The sequence below is a fragment of the Hyla sarda genome, chromosome 11 (assembly GCF_029499605.1).
Source record: "Hyla sarda isolate aHylSar1 chromosome 11, aHylSar1.hap1, whole genome shotgun sequence".
Lineage (NCBI taxonomy): Eukaryota > Metazoa > Chordata > Amphibia > Anura > Hylidae > Hyla > Hyla sarda.
In genome coordinates, this window is record NC_079199.1 from 85,801,063 (window position 1) to 85,820,937 (window position 19,875).

General features: G+C 41.2%; 1 protein-coding gene across 1 annotated transcript in view; it reads right to left on the reverse strand.

Moving 5' to 3' along the window:
- Positions 1 to 407: 407 nt before the first annotated feature.
- The window catches only part of HJV (hemojuvelin BMP co-receptor), a 35,227-nt gene continuing 15,759 nt past the window's right edge, over positions 408 to 19,875 (reverse strand). Inside the window, exons 2-4 of the mRNA XM_056546662.1 lie at positions 15,977 to 16,121; positions 1,694 to 2,193; positions 408 to 1,028 (exon numbers count right to left, since the gene is read on the reverse strand). Of these exons, the coding sequence (XP_056402637.1) occupies positions 408 to 1,028; positions 1,694 to 2,193; positions 15,977 to 16,067 (1,212 nt within the window). The 5' untranslated portion in view covers positions 16,068 to 16,121. The remainder of the gene's footprint in view (positions 1,029 to 1,693; positions 2,194 to 15,976; positions 16,122 to 19,875) is intronic.

The window sequence follows — 19,875 nt, forward strand, 5'->3', positions numbered from 1 at the left end:
TCTGCACTTGTCTCGCATCAGTGAGATTGAGTGTTCCATTGATCCATTTATGCTATTGAATTTCAGCGGAGGAAAATTCTGCTGTGGAAATTCCCTTTCTGAAAGAATGAATATGTTTATTCCTTTAGTGGAATGATGTGCTGACTGCATTGACATCAGTGGTGATGCTGCAGGTCTGCACAGTCCTAGCTCCGAAAGATTTAGGTGGCGACCACTTAAACGGGATCTCCCACTGGGAATATCTCCTGGCGGAGATTCTTTGGTGTGAACATACCCTACAACATTAATAGCTTGAAGTAATTCTGGAAAATGCAGAGATGCTTCTGAATGGCGCACTGATAGGTAGCGCCAATGTTTTTTTTTTTCCCCCTATTTTGTTATTCCTGTCACCCTGTATTTTGGGGGATTCAAGCACAGTGATCTATATTCCAAATAAGAACAAGCACAAGTAACAGACTAAGCGATAAAACCGGTCTTTTCTCTGCTCTGCTAAATATATGTAATGTTCCCGGTTCAGGGTGAAAATCTCGAGCATCTTCCAAGGCGTGAAAAGCTGCGTCTGTTAAATTCACGTTCCCTGACACCATCAAGTCAAATACACAGGACTCAAAATACATGTCTTCTATAGCCAGTCTCTCCCTGCACAGTGACCGAGCGCTCTCCATGCTCAGCGAATGAGTCCTACTAGGGTGTTTAGTCCTAGAGATCATTTGGCTGGATGGGCAGCCACCTACACAGAGCTGCAAGTCCTGCTCTTCCCGGAAAGCTTGGGAGATCTCCTCAGCCATTCGTAAGGAGAATGACAGCTGCCTGCCCAGCTGGCGCACCCGGATTGTAGTGCCTATATAAGCAGCGTGGATCTCTATGTACTTCCCAGGCTCCTTCTCATGAATGGTGAGACTGCTGCCACCTGCTCTTCTGCCGCCATTGACCGAGCCATCATCGAAAGCTGCTGGAACATTGCCCACTTCTGCCTGGTACACTTTCTGGTCAATGCATTGCTTCATGTTTTTGAAGATTATAGTTAGCTGTGAAAACAAGAGTAAAATAAGGCAACAACTCACAAGTTAAATATCATACCATATTTAGATAATGTCTGGGTGTCACATTTTACCCCTGTTTTTTCCACTAGGGGATTTACCACTTATCTGTTTACATGGCTTTTATTGACTACAGTGCAGTGAGCTACCCCTAGGGGGAGCTGTAAGCATCATGTAACTCTATAGTTGTGTGATGAGAAACTGGAAATTTGTATTGTAAAACTTGTACTGTGCTCTGTATTGTAAAATTAAGAGCCCCCCTTCTATAAAACTATATAATGAAATGAATCATTATTATTGTAGCAATGCTTTAATGTTGGTCTAGACCACAGATAATACCACTACACACTGACACAGTTTTTTTTTATGGAGGGGGCTTCTTTTTCACAGGGAGCAGTTAGATGCCACTGTCTATATGGGGTACTCTTTTGGCTATGATGGTGCAGTTAATAGAGACACCTTGGTGTATTAATTGTGTACTATATAGTGGCAGTGTAGCAGCATTATTTACATGCATTTTATAGGGCGGTTAGTTATTTATGTAGTATACATCATGCCTATACGTTATTCCCCTTAATTTTGTCAAAGCTTTCATGGCTCTTCTCACCCTTAATATAATACTGTAATCTGTACTCGTTTGCAGTAAATTTTACCTTGCTGATAATTGTAGCATTTGAGGAAGGGTGGAGCGGGGTGCTGGTTGCTTGGACAAATAGATATTCATTGTCTAGAAGAGGCCACGAGCCATTCACTTTACATGTTTGAAAGTCACCACTGAATGTTCGCACATGGGGGTCCCCAAATACCCCACAGTGTAGATATTTGGGATCAGTTGCATGTTTTTCATGGTAGACCTTGTCATAATCACAGGCCTGTTTCACATGACTATCAGGAAGAGGTTGTGGTGGTTGCCGTTTAGGAGGAGTGGTGGGCCCCACCTTGGAACAGTTGTGCTGAATCATACGATCCTCAATGATGTGAACGGCAGAATGGTACACCAGGTCTCCGCGGCAAGTACGGGCTGTGTTACGAGTGCACTGAGAATATGCTCGTAAGGCGTTGCAGAATACAGCATTCTTGTTGGAGTTCCTTGGGTTCGATATAGCAGCAACATAGTCTGTGTTACATTTTACAATTTTACACTGGGCCTCCACTGTACAGGAAAGAACAGATACAAATTGTATTAATTAAACTTATAAATATTCTACATTTTGTCTCTCCTACCGTCATATATATATGCCCAATCTTTATACATTTATCTCCACTATCAATAAAAATAAGCTCAAAATGAAAGTAATCAGTAAAACGCAGGGATGATTTTACAGATGCCAGGGGATTATGGGTAAAGTACCAGACCAAGGTTGGTTACTTCAGATCTTCAGATTACTGTAAATATATGGTAACAGAACCCAGCCTTGAATGAATATATATATATATATATATATATATATATACACACACACACACACACACACACACACACACAGGAACTAAGCTCAGTTTATAAATAATAGTACTGCATAGACAGTATACCATAGCTGCTGTATAGATATATAAGAGGGTAAAACCTTGTATGTTATCCCTTACATAAAGAACTGCAAGTCTCCCAAATGAGCATGTTCTAACATCAGGCTCATTTGTTACTCTGCTGCTTACATATGTATAATATGTCATACGGTGGTCCCTCAAGTTACAATATTAATCGGTTCTAGGACAACCATTGTATGTTGAAACCATTGTATGTTGAGACCATAACCCTATAGAAACCTGGTAATTGGTTGTGTTACCTCCAAAATGTCATCCAAAAATAGGAAAAATGAAGATTAAAGAAACATATGTAGATAACTAATAAAGATAAAGCAAGTCCTTACATTAAAAAATTAATAAAGAGCTGCAATCTGTAAATCACTGTCTATGTAGAGGACAGGAGCTTTTTCAGGGTCCTGTACAGAAAAAAGTAAAATGGAGCTGCTCCAACTTGGAGCAGCTATCCCTGGCACAGGTAAATAGTAGTACAGAACATGTAGTACCTCCCTGTACTGTAGGGCGTGCTACCAGACAGCCAGTCAGTGCATACACTTAAATGGGTACTGTCACCAACTTTATTTTTTGATATGTTGTAGTACTTATGTACTACAACATATCTCTAATATACTTTTATTATTTTTTTATTTTTATTAAAATGGTTTAATTTACATTTGAAAACCGGCCACTAGGGGTCTCCCTCCTAGTGGCCGGCTGCAGCCTGGTGTGACGTCACGTCTGAAAAAGGACTGATTTTGGCCTGGCAATCAGTCCTTTTTCAGTTAGGCTGCACTCGCTCCCTGCCTGTCAATCAGACAGGCAGGGAGCGAGCGCATTGGCTCCCCGGCCACTGGCTGGGAGGCCACTCCTCCCGCACATCGCCGCCGCTGTCCCTGCACGCCCGCTGCCGGACTCTGCAGTAAGTGTAATGAGGGAACGGGGTATGCGGGAGGGGGGTTTATGATGGAGGAAACGGGGTATGCGGGGGGGGGTTGTGATGGAGGGAACGGGGTATGGCGCGGGGGGGGGGGGAGGGAGACAGAGGGGACGGGCTAGCGCCGTATGTAACTAACTAATAGGTTATCTACACAGGGTGCTTCCAGCTGTTTCAATACTACAACTCCCAGTATGCCCTGACAGCCAATAGATGTCAGGGCAAGCTGGGAGTTGTAGTGATGAAACAGCTGGAGGCACCCTGTGTAGATGAACTAAGGGTGGAAGTCCCCCCCCCAGCAGGCATCAGTGACGTGGTGCCTGCTGGGGAAGTCTGCCTGGTAGTGAGCACACTGCCAGGCAGACAAAAGTCAATTTTAATATAGTAAAAATAAAAATTAAAAGCAGGAAGGGGGTTAGGGATAGATGGGCAATAGGCAGGGACAGAAAAAAAAATAGGATGGTGAGAGCTACCCTTTAAGGAATACAGAGGTTTTTCCAGTGAAATGCTCATTCTGATTGGTCGGTTCTTCCAGCCATTGACATATTTTGCAGATCTGGACTGTCTATAGCATTGTATTTTGAGTCTGGTTTCAAGTTACAATGGTCCAGAAAAGACCATTGTATGTTGAAAATTTTGCATCTTGCGGCCCTTGTACGTTTCGGGATGACTGTAATGAGCAATGCTTGACAAAGGCTAAGAATGTAGCCAAAACCTGGCATTATTATAAGGTAACCAATAAAAAGCTCTGCATTACTTTGCAGCCTACTACTTCGTTGCAGTGACCTATACTGCTCTTGTCCTTGAGAGCTAAATCTAAGGCTGGCTATACACCTAATATAATGGTCATGCGAAATGGCAGATTTTTGCTTTTTCTTTTTTTTTAGCCTACTATCATCTGTATATTATACAAGAATGATAATTCATGATGGCTGATCTGTTCTGCTGGATTTTCTCATCCTACTGTGGCTGAAAAAAACTGTGTTTGGCATGATGGTCTACATTCTACTGAACATTTGACACTGTTCTACCAGTTTAGTCTGGTATATTTTTGTCGCAATCTTTGTACTCGTTCATACAAATGACCCCATAAGATTGGCAAAGTTTTGTATGGCTGTCCTTAGCAACGGAATCTGTTTGGTTAAGCACATTGGTCAGTCAGGTGATGTTCTGTTAAATTTTCTGGGGCTGTGAGATGTGTCAGCCCAGGTAGGTTTGGTGGTGCCAGAGAGAGGTGTGTGCAGTTTTAAGTGGGAGGTTGACTGCCTTAAGGCCTGTTGTGTTCCCTAAATAGTTTGGTCCTGAAACATCAGTGGACTGAAGAGGGTTGTAGAAGGAATTAGTTGAAAAGACTATTAGGAATAGAGCAAGATGTGTGCCATTTTGCATTGTGTTGAGTGTTCTGCAGGTCCACTGGGCAAGCCGCCACCCAGACTTAGACTGGGTCCACACCCAGTACCCATTATAGTCTGTTTGATCATTTCTAACCTGTAGTGAAAAACATATGCAAAGAGTTACAGCACTGGAGTGACCACCAATATGTTTTGCTGAGATTCATAAACACTATGAAAATCGCAGCCCTGCCCCATAAACAATAAGATTATGTTTGTACATTTTATGTGGATTTTGGTGCTTATTCTGTGCTGAAGCCTCTTAAGAATCCACTTCCCTTGTATATGAATGGGGTTTCTGCACCACCTTTCACATGAAATTGAAAATTCTGTTGCAGAATCTTGTAAGCATGCATACCTTCTCCCTCCCCCACTCCTTTCTGCCAGGATTGTTTGATGTACAGGGCTCAGCTTCCAGCATTTTCCCACGAAGATCAATCAGTCAAGGCAGGGAGGAGTGGAAGAGGGAGGAGGCATGTATGCTGCAGCTCAGCACAACCTCTTTTGGCTGAGAATTTTCTAGATTCCCTTAAAAGTGTTAAATGGGCACTGTCATTTTCAAAAATGTTTTCTACAATTTAGCTAATAGCATTATATGTATATTTGTAATATACATTAGTAAAAAAAAAGTGTATATTTTTGGTTGAAAAAATCCTGTCTTGTCCCTACAGCTATTGCCTGTCTCAGCTGGGACAAAATACAGGAAGTGTGGGCGGACAAGCAGGGCTTTGTGCACTGAGGACAAGCAGGGCGCTATGTACTGTGGATAAGCATGGCTCTATGTACTGAGGACAAGCAGGGCTCTGTGTACTGAGGACAAGCAGGGCTCTGTGTGCTGAGGACAAGTACGGCTCTGTGTGCTGAGGACAAGCAGGGCTCTGTACACTGAGGACAAGCAGGGCTCTGTGCAGTGAGGACAAGCAGGGCTCTATGTACTGAGGACAAGCAGGGCTCTGTGTGCTGAGGACAAGCAGGGCTCTTTACACTGAGGACAAGCAGGGCTCTGTGCAGTGAGGACAAGTGGGGCTCTATGTACTGAGGACAAGTGGGGCTCTGTGTGCTGAGGACAAGCTTGGCTCTGTGCGCTGAGGACAAGCATGGCTCTGTGTACTGAGGACAAGCATGGCTCTGTGTACTGAGGACAAGCATGGCTCTGTGTACTGAGGACAAGCAGGGCTCTGTGCACTGAGGACAAGCAGGGCTCTGTGCACTGAGGACAAGCAGGGCTCTGTGCACTGAGGACAAGCAGGGCTCTGTGCGCTGAGGACAATCAGGGCTCTGTGTGCTGAGGACAAGCAGGGCTCTGTGTGCTGAGGACAAGCAGGGCTCTGTGTGCTGAGGACAAGCAGGGCTCTGTGTAGTGAGGACAAGCAGGGCTCTGTGCACTGAGGACAAGCAGGGCCCTGTGCAGTGAGGCTCTGTAACATGCTCCAGGCTCACACAACAGGCTGACTGACAAGCCAGGAGCCTGCACAGAGCCCTGCTTGTTCCACCCACACTTCCTGAATTTTTCCCCAGATGAGTCACACAGGGAATAACTGCAGGGACAAGAGAGCATATCTTCACCCCATAATATACTTATTTTTTTAACCAATGTATATTACAAATATACATATAATGTTATCTATATTATACAAAATGTTTTTGCAAATGACAAGTACACTTTAACCATAAAAATGAGGGTAAATACAGCACCTAAAGGGACATATCTGATTAAAATGATATATATATATATATATATACTGTCATGGCCATAAATGTTGGCACCCCTTACATTTTTCAAGAAAATTAAGTATTTCTCACAGAAAAGGATTGCAGTAACACATGTTTTATTATACACATGTGTATTCCCTTTGTGTGTATTGGAACTAAACCAAAAAAGGGAGGAAAAAAAGCAAATTGGACATAATGTCACACAAAACTCCAAAAATGGGCTGGCCAAAATTATTGGCACCCTTAACTTAATATTTGGTTGCACACACTTTGGAAAAAATAACTGAAATCAGTCGCTTCCTATAACCATCAATAAGCTTCTTACACCTCTCAGCCGGAATGTTGGACCACTCGTCCTTTGCAAACTGCTCCAGGTCTCTCTTATTGGAAGGCGCCTTTTCCCAACAGCAATTTTAAGATCTCTCCCCAGGTGTTCAATGGGATTTAGATCTTGACTCATTGCTGGCCACTTCAGAACTCTCCAGCACTTTGTTGCCATCCATTTCTGGGTGCTTTTTGACGTATGTTTGGGGTCATTGTCCTGCTGGAAGACCTCAGACACAAACCCAGCTTTCTGACACTGGGATGTACATGCGACCCTAAATCCATTGGTAATCCTCAGATTTCACGATGCCTTGCACACATAAAGGCACCCAGTGCCAGATGCAGCAAAACAACCCCAAAACATCATTGAACCCAGTGGCGTTGCGACCCGGGTGCGGGGGGTGCGGCCCGCACCGGGTGACACCAACCTAATGGGGTGACACCAAGACGCTCCGCAGCACCCCCCCCCCCCATCTGTGCCCGACCGGCCTCCCATCCGTCAGCAATCCCCCCCCCCCCCCCCCGTCCCTGCGCTGTGTGTGCGGTACACCCGTCCGTCAGCAAACCCCCTCTTTCACCTTCACTGTGCGCCCGACTGTCATCACACCCCTCACCTTCACCAGCACTGTGCCAGTCCTCCGCTCCCACGTCTGCGCCAGCCTGACGTCACACCGCATGGCCGCGCAGGAGGACGTGAGTTACGTCACTCGCCCGGCGCCCGGTGAGAAGGAGCGCTGCGCTGGATGGGTGAGTGTGTGTGTCTGTCTCTCTGTCTGTCTGTCTCTATCTATGCTTGTGTGTGACTGTGTGTATGTGACTGTGTGTGTTTGTGTGACTCTCTGAGTGTGTGTGTGTGACTCTGTGTGTGTGTGACTGTGTGACTCTGTGTGTGTCTGTCTGTGAGTGTTTCTCTCTGACTGTGTGTGTGTGTGTGTGTGTGTGTGTTTGTCTCTCTGTGTTGTATGTTTTTTTTTTTGTGTGTGTGTGTGGGGGGGGGGGTATAACCAGCGATCTATTGTGTAATTATCTATTAATTTACTGTAGTTTGCTCATCTCTAAGTATTATATTCAGAGGGTGCAGTGGGTGGTAGTATTATATTCCGAGGGTACAGTATGTGGTGGTATTATATTCAGGTGTACAGTATGTGGCAGATTTATATTCAGGGGTACAGTATGTGGCAGATTTATATTCAGAGGGTACAGTATGTGGCAGATTTATTTTTAGAGGGCGCAGTTTGTGGTAGTATTATATTCAGAGGGCGCAGTTTGTGATAGTATTATATTCAGAGGGTATAGTGTGTGGCGGTATTATATTCAGGGGTACAGTATGTGGCAGATTTATATTCAGAGTGTACAGTATGTGTTGGTATTATATTCAGAATGTACAGTGTGTGGTTGTATTATAGTCAGTGGGTATGGTGTATGGAAGGTTTATAATCAAAGAGTATAGTGTATAGTAGTATTATATTTAAAGGATACAGTGTCTGTCAGGTTTATAATAATTATTGTTTTCATATAGAGGATGAGAATGCGCTGACATAGTGAGGAGACTTCTGGGTGTCACATTCTGCAGAGAGAAGTTTTAGCTGGAACAAGTCCTGGCAGTATGTACCATCTGAATTAGATAAGGAAAGACTACAGAGAAGATGTCACCTGTAGTCACTGATATCATTGTGTATTCTCCTCACTATAGAGAAGACGTCACCTGTAGTCACTGATATCATTGTACATTCTCCTCACTATGTCCTATCAGAGCTGTAGTCACTTGTCAGTTCTACAGTTAGGTCAGTGAAACTACAACTCCCAGCATAACCTCCCCACTGCTCAAAGGGGTACTCTACTGGAAAAAAAAAAAAATTTTAATCAGCTGGTGCTACAAAGTTAAACAGATTTGTAAATTACTTCTATTTAAAAATCTTAATCCTTCCAGTACTTATTAGCTGCTGTATAAGCGATTCACAGGAAGTTATTTTCTTTTTTAATTTATTTTCTGTCTGACCACAGTGCTCTGTGCTGACACCTCTGTCCATGTCAAGAACTGTCCATAGTAGGAGCAAATCCCCATAGCAAACCTATCCTGCTCTGGACAGTTCTTGACATGGACAGAGGTGTCAGCAAATAGCACTGTGGTCAGACTGGAAAGAACTACACAACTTCCTGTGGAGCATACACCAGCTTATAAGTACTGTAAGTATTAAGATTTTAAATAGAAGTAATTTAAAAATCTGTTTAACTTTCTGGCACCAGTTGATATAAAAGTAAATGTTTTCCAGTAGAGTACCCCTTTAAGTAATTCTGGGAGCTGTATATTTAAATGGTGAAAACTTCTTTAACACTTTCCTATTCTGTGGCAACTGGTATATCTGATTATTATACTGGAATTTCTCACAATGCGCTACAACAGTGGTGTCTGTCACAACAGGCTAAAAACTTACTGGGGGGAGGGGGTAGGTATGGGGGTGAAACCATTTTCTACCGCACCGGGTGACACCAACCCTAGCAACGCCACTGATTGAACCTCCACCATATTTCACTGTAGGTACTGTGTTCTCTTCTTTGTAGGCCTCATCCGTTTTCGGTAAACAGAAGAATGATGTGCTTTATCAAAAAGCTCTATCTTGGTCTCATCTTTCCACAAGACATTTTCCCAGAAGGATTTTGGCTTACTCAAGTTCATTTTGGCTAAATATAGTCTTGCTTTTTTATGCCTCTGTGTCAGCAGTGGGATCCTCCTGGGTCTCCTGCCATCGCGTTTCATTTCATTTAATTGTAGACGGATAGTTTGCGCTGAAACTGATACTCCCTGAGCCTGGAGGACAGCTTGAATATCTTTGAAACTTGTTTGGGGCTGCTTATCCACCATCCAGACTATCCTGCGTTGACACCTTTCATAAATTTTTCTCTTCTGTCCATGGCCAGGGAGATTAGCTAAAGTGCCATGGGTTGCAAACTTCTTGATAATGTTGCAAACTGTGGACAAAGGCAAATCTAGATCTCTGGAGATGGACTTGTAACCTTGAGATTGTTGATATTTTTCCAAAATTTTGGTTCCCAATTCCTCAGACAGTTCTCTTCTCCTCTTTCTGTTGTCCATGCTTAGTGTGGCACATACAGACACACAATGCAAACTAAGACTAGGTGAACTTCTCTCCTTTTTATCTGCTTTCAGGTGTGATTTTTATATTGCCCACACCTGTTACTTGCCCTAGGTGAGCTTAAAGGAGCATCACATGTTTGAAAGAATCTTATTTATGCGAGTTTGGTGTGACATTATATGGAGTTTGGTGTGACATTATGTCCAATTAGCCTCCTTTCACACTATATTATTGTTCCGTTTAGAAACTTCCACTATATCGGGAAAACCGTCCGTTTTGTAACTGCCCGTTTGCACCCGTATATGCCCGTAATTCCTTACGAACGTTATATAGTGATGGGACATTGTGGCGGAAAATTTACTGGATGCAGTAATTTTTCCGCCGCGATGTCCCGTCACTGTATAACATCCATAATGAATTACGGGCATATACGGGTGCAAACGGGCAGTTACAAAACCTCATAGGCTGCAATGCGATTTAGTAGTGGCCGTCAGGGGTTTTGTAACGGCCGGTTTTCCCTGATATAGTGACGGAACTTCTGACTGAAGTTCCTAAACGGAACAATAATATAGTGTGAAAGGAGCCTTAGCTTTTTTTCCTCGTTTTTTTTGTTTAGTTCTAATACACACAAAGGGAATAAACATGTGTAAAGCAAAACATGTGTTACTGCAATCCTTTTCTGTGAGAAATACTTCATTTTCTTGAAAAATTTTAGGGGCGCCAACATTTACAGCCATGACTGTGTGTGTGTATATATATATATATATATATATATATATATATATATATATATATGGAATTGCTTTACATGCATGTCCCTTATGTAAAATCACTTTGCTATGGTACCTTTCTATTATGCCATGCTCCCTTGTCGAGTGAGGTGCACAAGTGACTGAAAAAATACATCGAATGTGTGTTGCAGGTCAAGTCATGCAAGCCAATTCTTTTTTCTGTTTTCTTTTTAGGGAGGTAGAAAGGGGAGGGGGGGGGGGCTAAAAATTGCCCCAGATTTTTGGTGAACACAGTGTGCTTTTGGTGTCTCCCATATTGTGCAAGAGGTCCAATGTGTTGGCATCAAAAAAGTCTATAAAAATGTTGTGACTGTAGGGAAGCAGCAGCATTTGGACACCAATCGGGATGTTTATTGGCTGGCCATGAAATCCAATGCTGGTGTTTCACAGTGCCCTGTTCCCAGGCACATTAAACATTTTTTTACATAGCCCAGACCATGCTGAGATTTTAGGGGAGGGTTAAGCTGGAATTGCACTGAGGATATTTTTGCAAAAATGCCAATTTTCCAGATGTTAGCTGCAAGTCAATAGTAAACTGCAAAATGCCAGATCCACTTGGCGTTTTTCAGTTTGGCATTTTTTTAAATCCTTTTGGCGTTTTTCAGCAATTTTGGGCTCAGAGGCTGGTTTTTAAAACCTAGTTTGGCGTTTTTTGCACAGATATCGTGGCGTTTTCCTCCCATAGAAATCTATGGGAGAGCAAAAACGCCAAGAAAAACGCCATGTTGGTTTTAACTTTGGCGTTTTTGTCGGCGTTTTTTATTCTTTTCTGGACTTTAGCGATCCAAAAAAGTGATGGAGATACCTTTTTTATTAAAATTTCATAGGGTACAATTAAAAAAATTTTACAAAAAGATACAGTAGTGATGGAAAAAATTGTATTTAACAAAATCTATCTTTTTTGTAACTAAATTTGTATTCATTTTTAAACAGGGATCAATTTATGTGGGTGGGCGGGGACCTAAAAATGTAGCCGACAATAATAAAAATGTAGTGTGTGGATGTGTTTTTCACTTTAAATATTTTTTCTTTTTAGGTAGTACTACTACTCCCAGCATGGAACACACTGTTCCATGATGGGAGTAGTAGTACCTGTACTAATTGACAGATCGCCCCAGGTCCGTTGCGATCCTCCTGTATAATGTATAGATGCGGCTGCTCTTCTATGGTCCCGTGCACTGCCGTATATATACACCTATTCATATTTCTCGCAGAGAGCTGTGATTGGCCAGATGGTCCCAGCCAATCAGAACTCTGTGGGAAATATCAATATGTGTGTGTGTGTGTGTGTGTATATATATATATATATATATATATATATATATATATATATGTCAGTGCAGGGGACCATAGAAGAGCGGCAGGCTGCATCTATACATTATACAAGAGGATCACAGCGGGTGTCAGTAGTGACACCCGCTGTGATCTGTCCTTAACTGCAAGTACTACTACTCCCAACATGGAGCACACTCTGCTCCATGCTGGGAGCTGTAGTACCTGCATCCTGTACCTCACCTGCTGAGCTCTCAGCATTTGGTTATCAGCACATTATCTGGTTTATCGTCAGGGAGGATAAGTATATTTAAGGCTGGGTTCACACTACGTTTTTCAACTAAGGTTCCCGCATACGTTTTCTATCAAAAACCGTATGGGGAAAAAAACGGATGGAACAGTATGGGAAAAAGTAAACCGTATGGGTTTTTAAACAGTATACTGTTTTTAAAAGTGCATACTGTTCCGTCCGTTTTTGTAGAAAAAAAACCCATACGTTTTTGAAAATTTTGTCCATTTTTAATGGGAGGGGTCTTGGGTGGGGACTTTAGGATTCAAATGCGCATGTGCAAAGTAAAAACGTATACGTTTTTCCCGTATGGAACCGTATACATGTGCGTTTCCCATTGACGTCCATGTTAAAAAAACGTATGCGGTTGCAGTACGGTTTTTAAACCGGAGACAAAATCGTGGTCAACCACGGTTTTGACTCCGGTTTAAAAACCGTACTGCAACTGCATACGTTTTTTTTAACATGGACGTCAATGGGAAACGCACATGTATACGGTTCCATACGGGAAAAACGTATACGTTTTTACTTTGCACATGCGCATTTGAATCCTAAAGTCCCCACCCAAGACCCCTCCCATTAAAAATGGACAAAATTTTCAAAAACGTATGGGTTTTTTTTCTACAAAAACGGACGGAACAGTATGCACTTTTAAAAACAGTATACTGTTTAAAAACCCATACGGTTTACTTTTTCCCATACTGTTCCATCCGTTTTTTTCCCCATACGGTTTTTGATAGAAAACGTATGCGGGAACCTTAGTTGAAAAACGTAGTGTGAACCCAGCCTAACCTGACCGTGCCATTACACGTGCAGGTCTTTATCCTCTTTATTGTAACTTTCTGTGTGGCTGAGTGTGGCCTAATTTGGACTAGCAGAATATATATTTTCTTTGACTATGCTGGCCAACTCTGCGGTGATTCCTTTCTGGTTTGTTATACCATCTGAATTATACTAACAGTGAATCATGTATTGTTTGATGTCTAATTAGACAATCTGCTGTGTGCTGTCTCATTTATCATATGGGTCTTGCCAATGCTAGAGTAGTGTTGAGCAGCATAGGCCATATTCGAATTCGCGATATTTCGCGAATATATGGACGAATATTCGTCATATATTCGCTAAATTCGCATATTTGTAATATTCACGTTTTATTTTCGCATATGCATATTTCGTGTATGCGAAAAAATAGCATATGCGAAAATTTGCATATACAAAAATTAGCACATGTGAAAATTCGCATATGCGAAAATTAGCATATAAAAATTTTCGCACATGCAAAAATTCGCATGCCAGTCTCACACAGAGCCTTCTTACACCACAAGCTGAAAGCAGAGAGGGGTGATCACTGTGATGTGTACTGTGAAAAAAAAACTAAAGAAAAAAAAAAAGAATATTCGTAATTACGAATATATAGCGTTATATTCGCGAATATTCGCAAATTCTCGAATATGCGATATTCGCGAATAAAATTTGCATTGCAAATATTCGTGAGCAACACTATGCTAGCGTTCTTTGTATTTTGGCATTTTTATTGTACCATCAATGCGTTTATCTGAACTGCTCGGTGTTCTTTATCATCTATGCTTACCATCTGTTAACACCAATGGTAATTCCCTGATGAACCTATTCCAATAGAATAGGGGAAACGCGTTGGATTTGGGACATTTACGTTCCCAATTGGCTTTTATAACAATTTGTGTGATCACTTTGCACGATTTACTTATTTTTTTGTGGGAGCCCTGTGTTGTACACTAGCCATCTAGGCTATTATACCCTTCCTTGGTTTATTATTTTATCCCTCACTTAGGGGTAGAGTAGGGTCCGTCACCGTGGTTGAGGCCACCCTGTTAAGGAGGTGGGTTCCTCAAAAGGCAGAGCCAGAGGGATGGGCAATTATCAATAGTGGGCACCATTCCCCCTCCTATAGTTACTATCCATCTAACTATCTCTATTGACCTTGGAATCCCGAGACTAAATATCTATTAGTGGTCTATCCACCTACATCCAAGTATATGGCTTTGTACTCCACAGGGGTCCAGGGGTTTATCACTACACAGGTGTATTTCATTTTCTATACTTCATTTATATTTTACCTTTTAATGAATTAAGTAAAGATTACGTTTTAATTGTTGTCATATCATTTGCTGAATAGTGAGGTCCTTGTCGGTGAATCAATGTCAGTATATCTCTCTTTTGGTCGGTGATTACCTGCATTAATAGCCAGATCGCAACAGGTGTCAGAAGTTACACTTGCTGCGATCTATTAATGCAGGTACTACAGCTTCCAGCCTGGAGCAGAGAGTCACTACTGACACCTGCTGCCATCGTCCTATCTATTGCAGAGATGCGGAGAGGCTTTCTCCTTCGCTCCGCATCTCTGCAGTATACTCCGGCCAGTGATATGAATAGAACATTGCTTATTCATATTTCCCGCTGAGAGCAGTGATTGGCTGCAACCATCCGGCCAATCCCCACTCTGGGCGGAAAATAGGAATGAGCGATGTGAATTTTTATTCACATCACTGGCCGGCCCGGAGTATAGTGCAGACACGCAAGCGCTGTATAGAGCCGCTCCGCATCTCTGCTATATTATGGACGATCGCAGCGGATGTCAATAGTGACACCAGGGGCAATCTTTCTATTAGTTCAGGTACTACTACTCCCATCATGGAACAGTCTGTTCCATGCTGGGAGAAGTAGTACTACCTAAAAAATGTTTAAAAAAAAAAAATGAAAAACACACACTTTAAATTTATACAAATTTCGTTAAAAAATATAAACATTTCGTTAAATACTTTTTTCTCCATCCCTACTACATCCTTTTTTTTTCACAAAAAGTTAAAAACGCCAGAAAAAATGCCAAAGCGCAGGGAAAAACAGTGGCCGTTTTTCTGGCGTTTTTAAGCCTAAAAAACACAGTGCAAAAACCTCAGTGGAATTGTAGCCTTAAGAATACTAAGAACAATAAAGAAGATCTATAATGATGGTTTTGGTTATTGTCCATTCTACTCCAAAAGCCTTGGTCATCGGATGGTGGTCTAGAATACTCCCATTATACTCCACCATGTTTTAGGCGCAATGTGGGGAATTTATCAAGCAATTTAAACAGCTTTTTTGTCTAAATATGTTGCAGGAAAAGTCGCAGGCTGGTCCCATGATCTGATTTAGATCACTTTGTGCAGTGGTAACTAATTTATCATGTGCAACTTTTCTGCAAAAAGTTGCAAAAGAAGTCGCATGGACCATAATTAGAAGAAATCACAGAGCAATTCAACCCAGCCCTATATGTCTCTATGTGACAATTGTATTAAGATCTGAGAGACTTTTAATACAATTGTCACATGGCCCCCCTTCTCTGCTTAAACTTGTCACTGAGGTAGAGCGCTTGTGAGGAGTTCGCTGCGTGCGCCAAATTTATCAATGATCGTGCAACTTTTCATAAATTTGTCTAAAAATTCTGTGAATTTTTGTTGAAAAAGCTAGTACATTAGTCTTTGATAAATTACCCTCAATGAGTGTTTGTGGTGAGAATAAAGGGACGAAAAAGTCACCCTCCTTAGGGCATTTATTATCTGTACACTGTATGTTCATTCTTCCTACCTTGTTTCCAGAAGATTAGTAGAAGAACGGTCTTGAAAAGGACACTGTCTGTAGATCTTGAGAGACAACGTCTACTGGTCGGCCTACCCATTCCAGTCCATTCAAATCTCCCTTGATGGTCACTCCTCACAGGTTCATTCTCCACCTGTCGCAGTAGAGTTTATTAAAATTGTGTCCTTTCTTACAGTTTATTAGTTTCAAAATGTTCAGGCAAATTAGTTTCAAAAAGTTAAACTAAAGGTTTCTGGGCCATAAGGTCATAGAGTTCTACAACACATACTGTATAAATATAGATCTCCTCTATCTATTCCTTAACCACAGAGTTTTTTATTACATCTCCAACAAAGATAAGTCTACCAACAAGATTCCCCTATCTAATATGAGCATCTCGATTTTCAGTTTCTGTGCCTGTTCAGCAATTTAGCAGTTTCTTTTTTGTGATGGACCCCTCTTGCAATGCATACCCTCTATCCCTTGGCTGGCAAACATCCAGGTCTTCAATGGGAACTGGCTGACTGCCCAAGTCTTCTTCAAGTGCCTCTTGAAGTTCAAGAAGGAACAGTAAAAATTGGCCAAGAAGGACTGGTGTAGGACTGGGATTTAATCGCATCGTACCATCAGTCTTTCTAGTGAACTTAAGTGTTAAATCCTTTTAATACATTAAAATAATTTATGTTTGTGTTGATATGAGCCAACTAACTGGCCTAACAAGGTGCAGCGCCTTTTCTGCTTAGCATAGGAGGAGACTGCAATTTTGCCTGCTAAGCTACTTCTCAGAGAAAAAGATAAGATGCAGCTTCAAACATAGCTGGATGACCAGACCAGGGATCCATCCTAATACTCAGGGGAAGAAGACTAAAATGTGTTCCCACCTTAACACATTTACTGAAGTGAAAACTATGAGGCCATGTTCACGCAGCAGAATTTCTGTGTGGAATTCTGCATTGTAATACCGCACGGAAATTCCACAATGGGATTCCGCTGCACTGTGGAGATGGCAGAAACATCTGGCACAGAAATCCTGATTCCGGCATCCGCAAAAACATTGAACATGTGCATGTGCATGCGGACATTCCGCTGTGTGAACATAGCCTGAAGGTACATTCACACACTATGGATTTGCTGTGGATCTCCAGCAGATCAGCTGCAGAAAATGTGCAATGTTTGCACCAAAATAAATCATTGCATTTAACTTATTCTTTATCTGTAGCAGATGTCAGCTGTATATTACAATCGACACATGCCTGCAATTGCTGGCATTAGATTTTAGCTCAATTCCTACAATTTAACCCTCTGGATGCCGTGATCAATAGCAATTGTGACATGTACAGGGGTGTGGAAATTTAATAAAAAACTACTTGTCCACAGGACTAAAATGGAGAAAAAACTAACTCATGATGGTCCAATATATATATATATATATATATATATATATATATATATATATATAAAATCGGTGAAGGGAAATTGAAATAGTAAAAGATAATTGAGCAATGTTGTGGTTTTCTTTTCTACGCCATTTACCTTGTGGTTGAGCTAACATGTTGTTTTGATACTTTAGGTGGGCCTGAATACAGCAATACCAGTAGTTTTTTGTTTTCCGCATACCAGGTTGTATGAGGGCTAATTTTTTGCGCCATAATCTGTTTTTTGAAAAAAAATGGAATGTCCAGCGCAAGATGAATCCAACGGAGCAATTTACATCTTACATGCCATATCGTGCCATCCCCCGTACGTGCTTAGGAATTTGCCAGTGGGATAAATGGTCAGAGCCCGCAGGAATTGTTCTGCGGACTCTGACTTTGAGAGTGAAGCTTTACATATACAAGAGTGTCTCTTACTTCAGGGATACCCCGTACGAGACATTAACTGAGGGAAAGCCATTGCCATACATAAAAACTAGAATACACTTATTCTCCCGACGGATTCCCGTACTGTTAGATCCCCAGCCAAAGAAAGGGATTTACCTGTGGTGTTCTCTACTCGATACAGTAATGAATATCGTAAAGTCTGTGACATTATACACAATATATGAGGCCACCTCCGCGTGGTGGATGGGGGGACACGTTTTGATAAAAAAAAAAGTGCGCTAAGAGCCTCCATTTTGTTGACCAAGTGTGCTGCTGCCATTTTCTTTTTTTACATGTTTTGTACTTGCCACAGCAGTGTGCACCCGTGTATTGGGTTTAGGTGCTGGCTACATTTTTGTTTTTGCTGTGCAATTTGGGGGGGGGAGTGGCTCCCTCTGTAGCCGTGCATCCCCTCCCCTATTTCACAGGAGGTGGTATGGATTGTTAGTGGATCCAACATTTCACCCAGCCTGAGGTGAGTGAGTGTTAGGGTCCCATCCGATAACAGGCCACCTCTGCGTGGCGGATGGGGGGGACACGTTTTGATCAAAAAGTGCGCTAAGAGCCTCCATTTTGTTGACCAAGTGTGCTGCTGCCATTTTCTTTTTTAACATGTTTTACACAAGTACATGCCTATCATCACCTGTGACCCAGCATTTAAGGGAGTATTCACACAGGAATATAGATGTGTATCGAGACGAGCTCCCACCATAAGTCAGTGTATTTCCCCAAGTCTCTTTTCTGAACAAACACATACTCAACAATCTACTTGGCTGCGGCATATTGGTTCCTATAGATGTGGACACACTAAATGCATATGTTGTAAATACATGTTTAATTCGACCTCTATTGTGTCCAGATCTACAGGTAACATACACAATGTCAGTCAGTATATCAATTGCAACACGTCCAATGTGGTCTATGTGTTAACATGCAGAGAATGTGAGGTACAGTATGTGGGGTGTACGACCACCCCACTTAAAGTTTGCGTTCGCAAACACATCTCGTATGTAAAAATTTTAATTCGAGACATGTGTCAATGATATCTCGACACTGTGCTGAGGCACACCAAGGTAACACATCGTCACTAATACTACAGGGATTGGAATGGGTTACACCCCCAATTAGAGGGGGAAACATTAAACAAAAGCTCTTAGATCGAGAGGTCTATTGGATCTTGAGATTAGATAGTCTGGTCCCAGCTTATACAAATATCTAGTTGATATAATACAATTATAAAGTTTTATGTTATAACCTCACCGAGTGATACTCTCTTGAAGGCATATGCAATATTAATATGTACTTCTGTTTTACCTTCTCTTTTTATTTTGGTCGTTGTGTTAAGTTGGCCAAACTTTCTGTTTGTAATAATTCTGAAAAAATTTTAATAAAAATCATTTGAACCTAAGGGATTGAACAAGAGAATGGACACCATCCTACATTATTGATTTAATTGTACTCATGGGATGTTGCCCAACCTCTTGGTCCCACCATCTTTTGTACATATAATTGTATATACATATATATATATATTTTTTTTTTTTTTAAATCTATTTTTGTTTATTTTTTGTTGATCCTTCCGACTACCTTTCCACCTGTGTCCACCAACATTATACCGTTTTATTTGGTATCATATATTTTGTATGTATTATTTTTCATTATATATACATTTTTTTCATTTTTCTTTTATTATCATTTGCTCTTTATGTGAGCATTATGAATTTGAATACATACATTTATATATATATACTACCTCCAGATTCTTTCTATATGTTTTTCTTTTTGTTTTTTCAAGTCATTCAAGTGTTTTGCGGCTTATACATAAATGTGGCATTGTACACATTTATATAATAACTTGATACCGCTTTCTCTTGAAATATTAGGAACAGAATTTATGTTTTCATCTAACTATACTGGCCCATGGATACATATATTCTTTAAATTTTTCTTTAGAATATGTGCAATAAATTATAAAAAAAAATTCTTCTATGTACTTTTTCATATGTATCCAGGCAAACATATATGCTTTTAATATATTTTGTGTACACT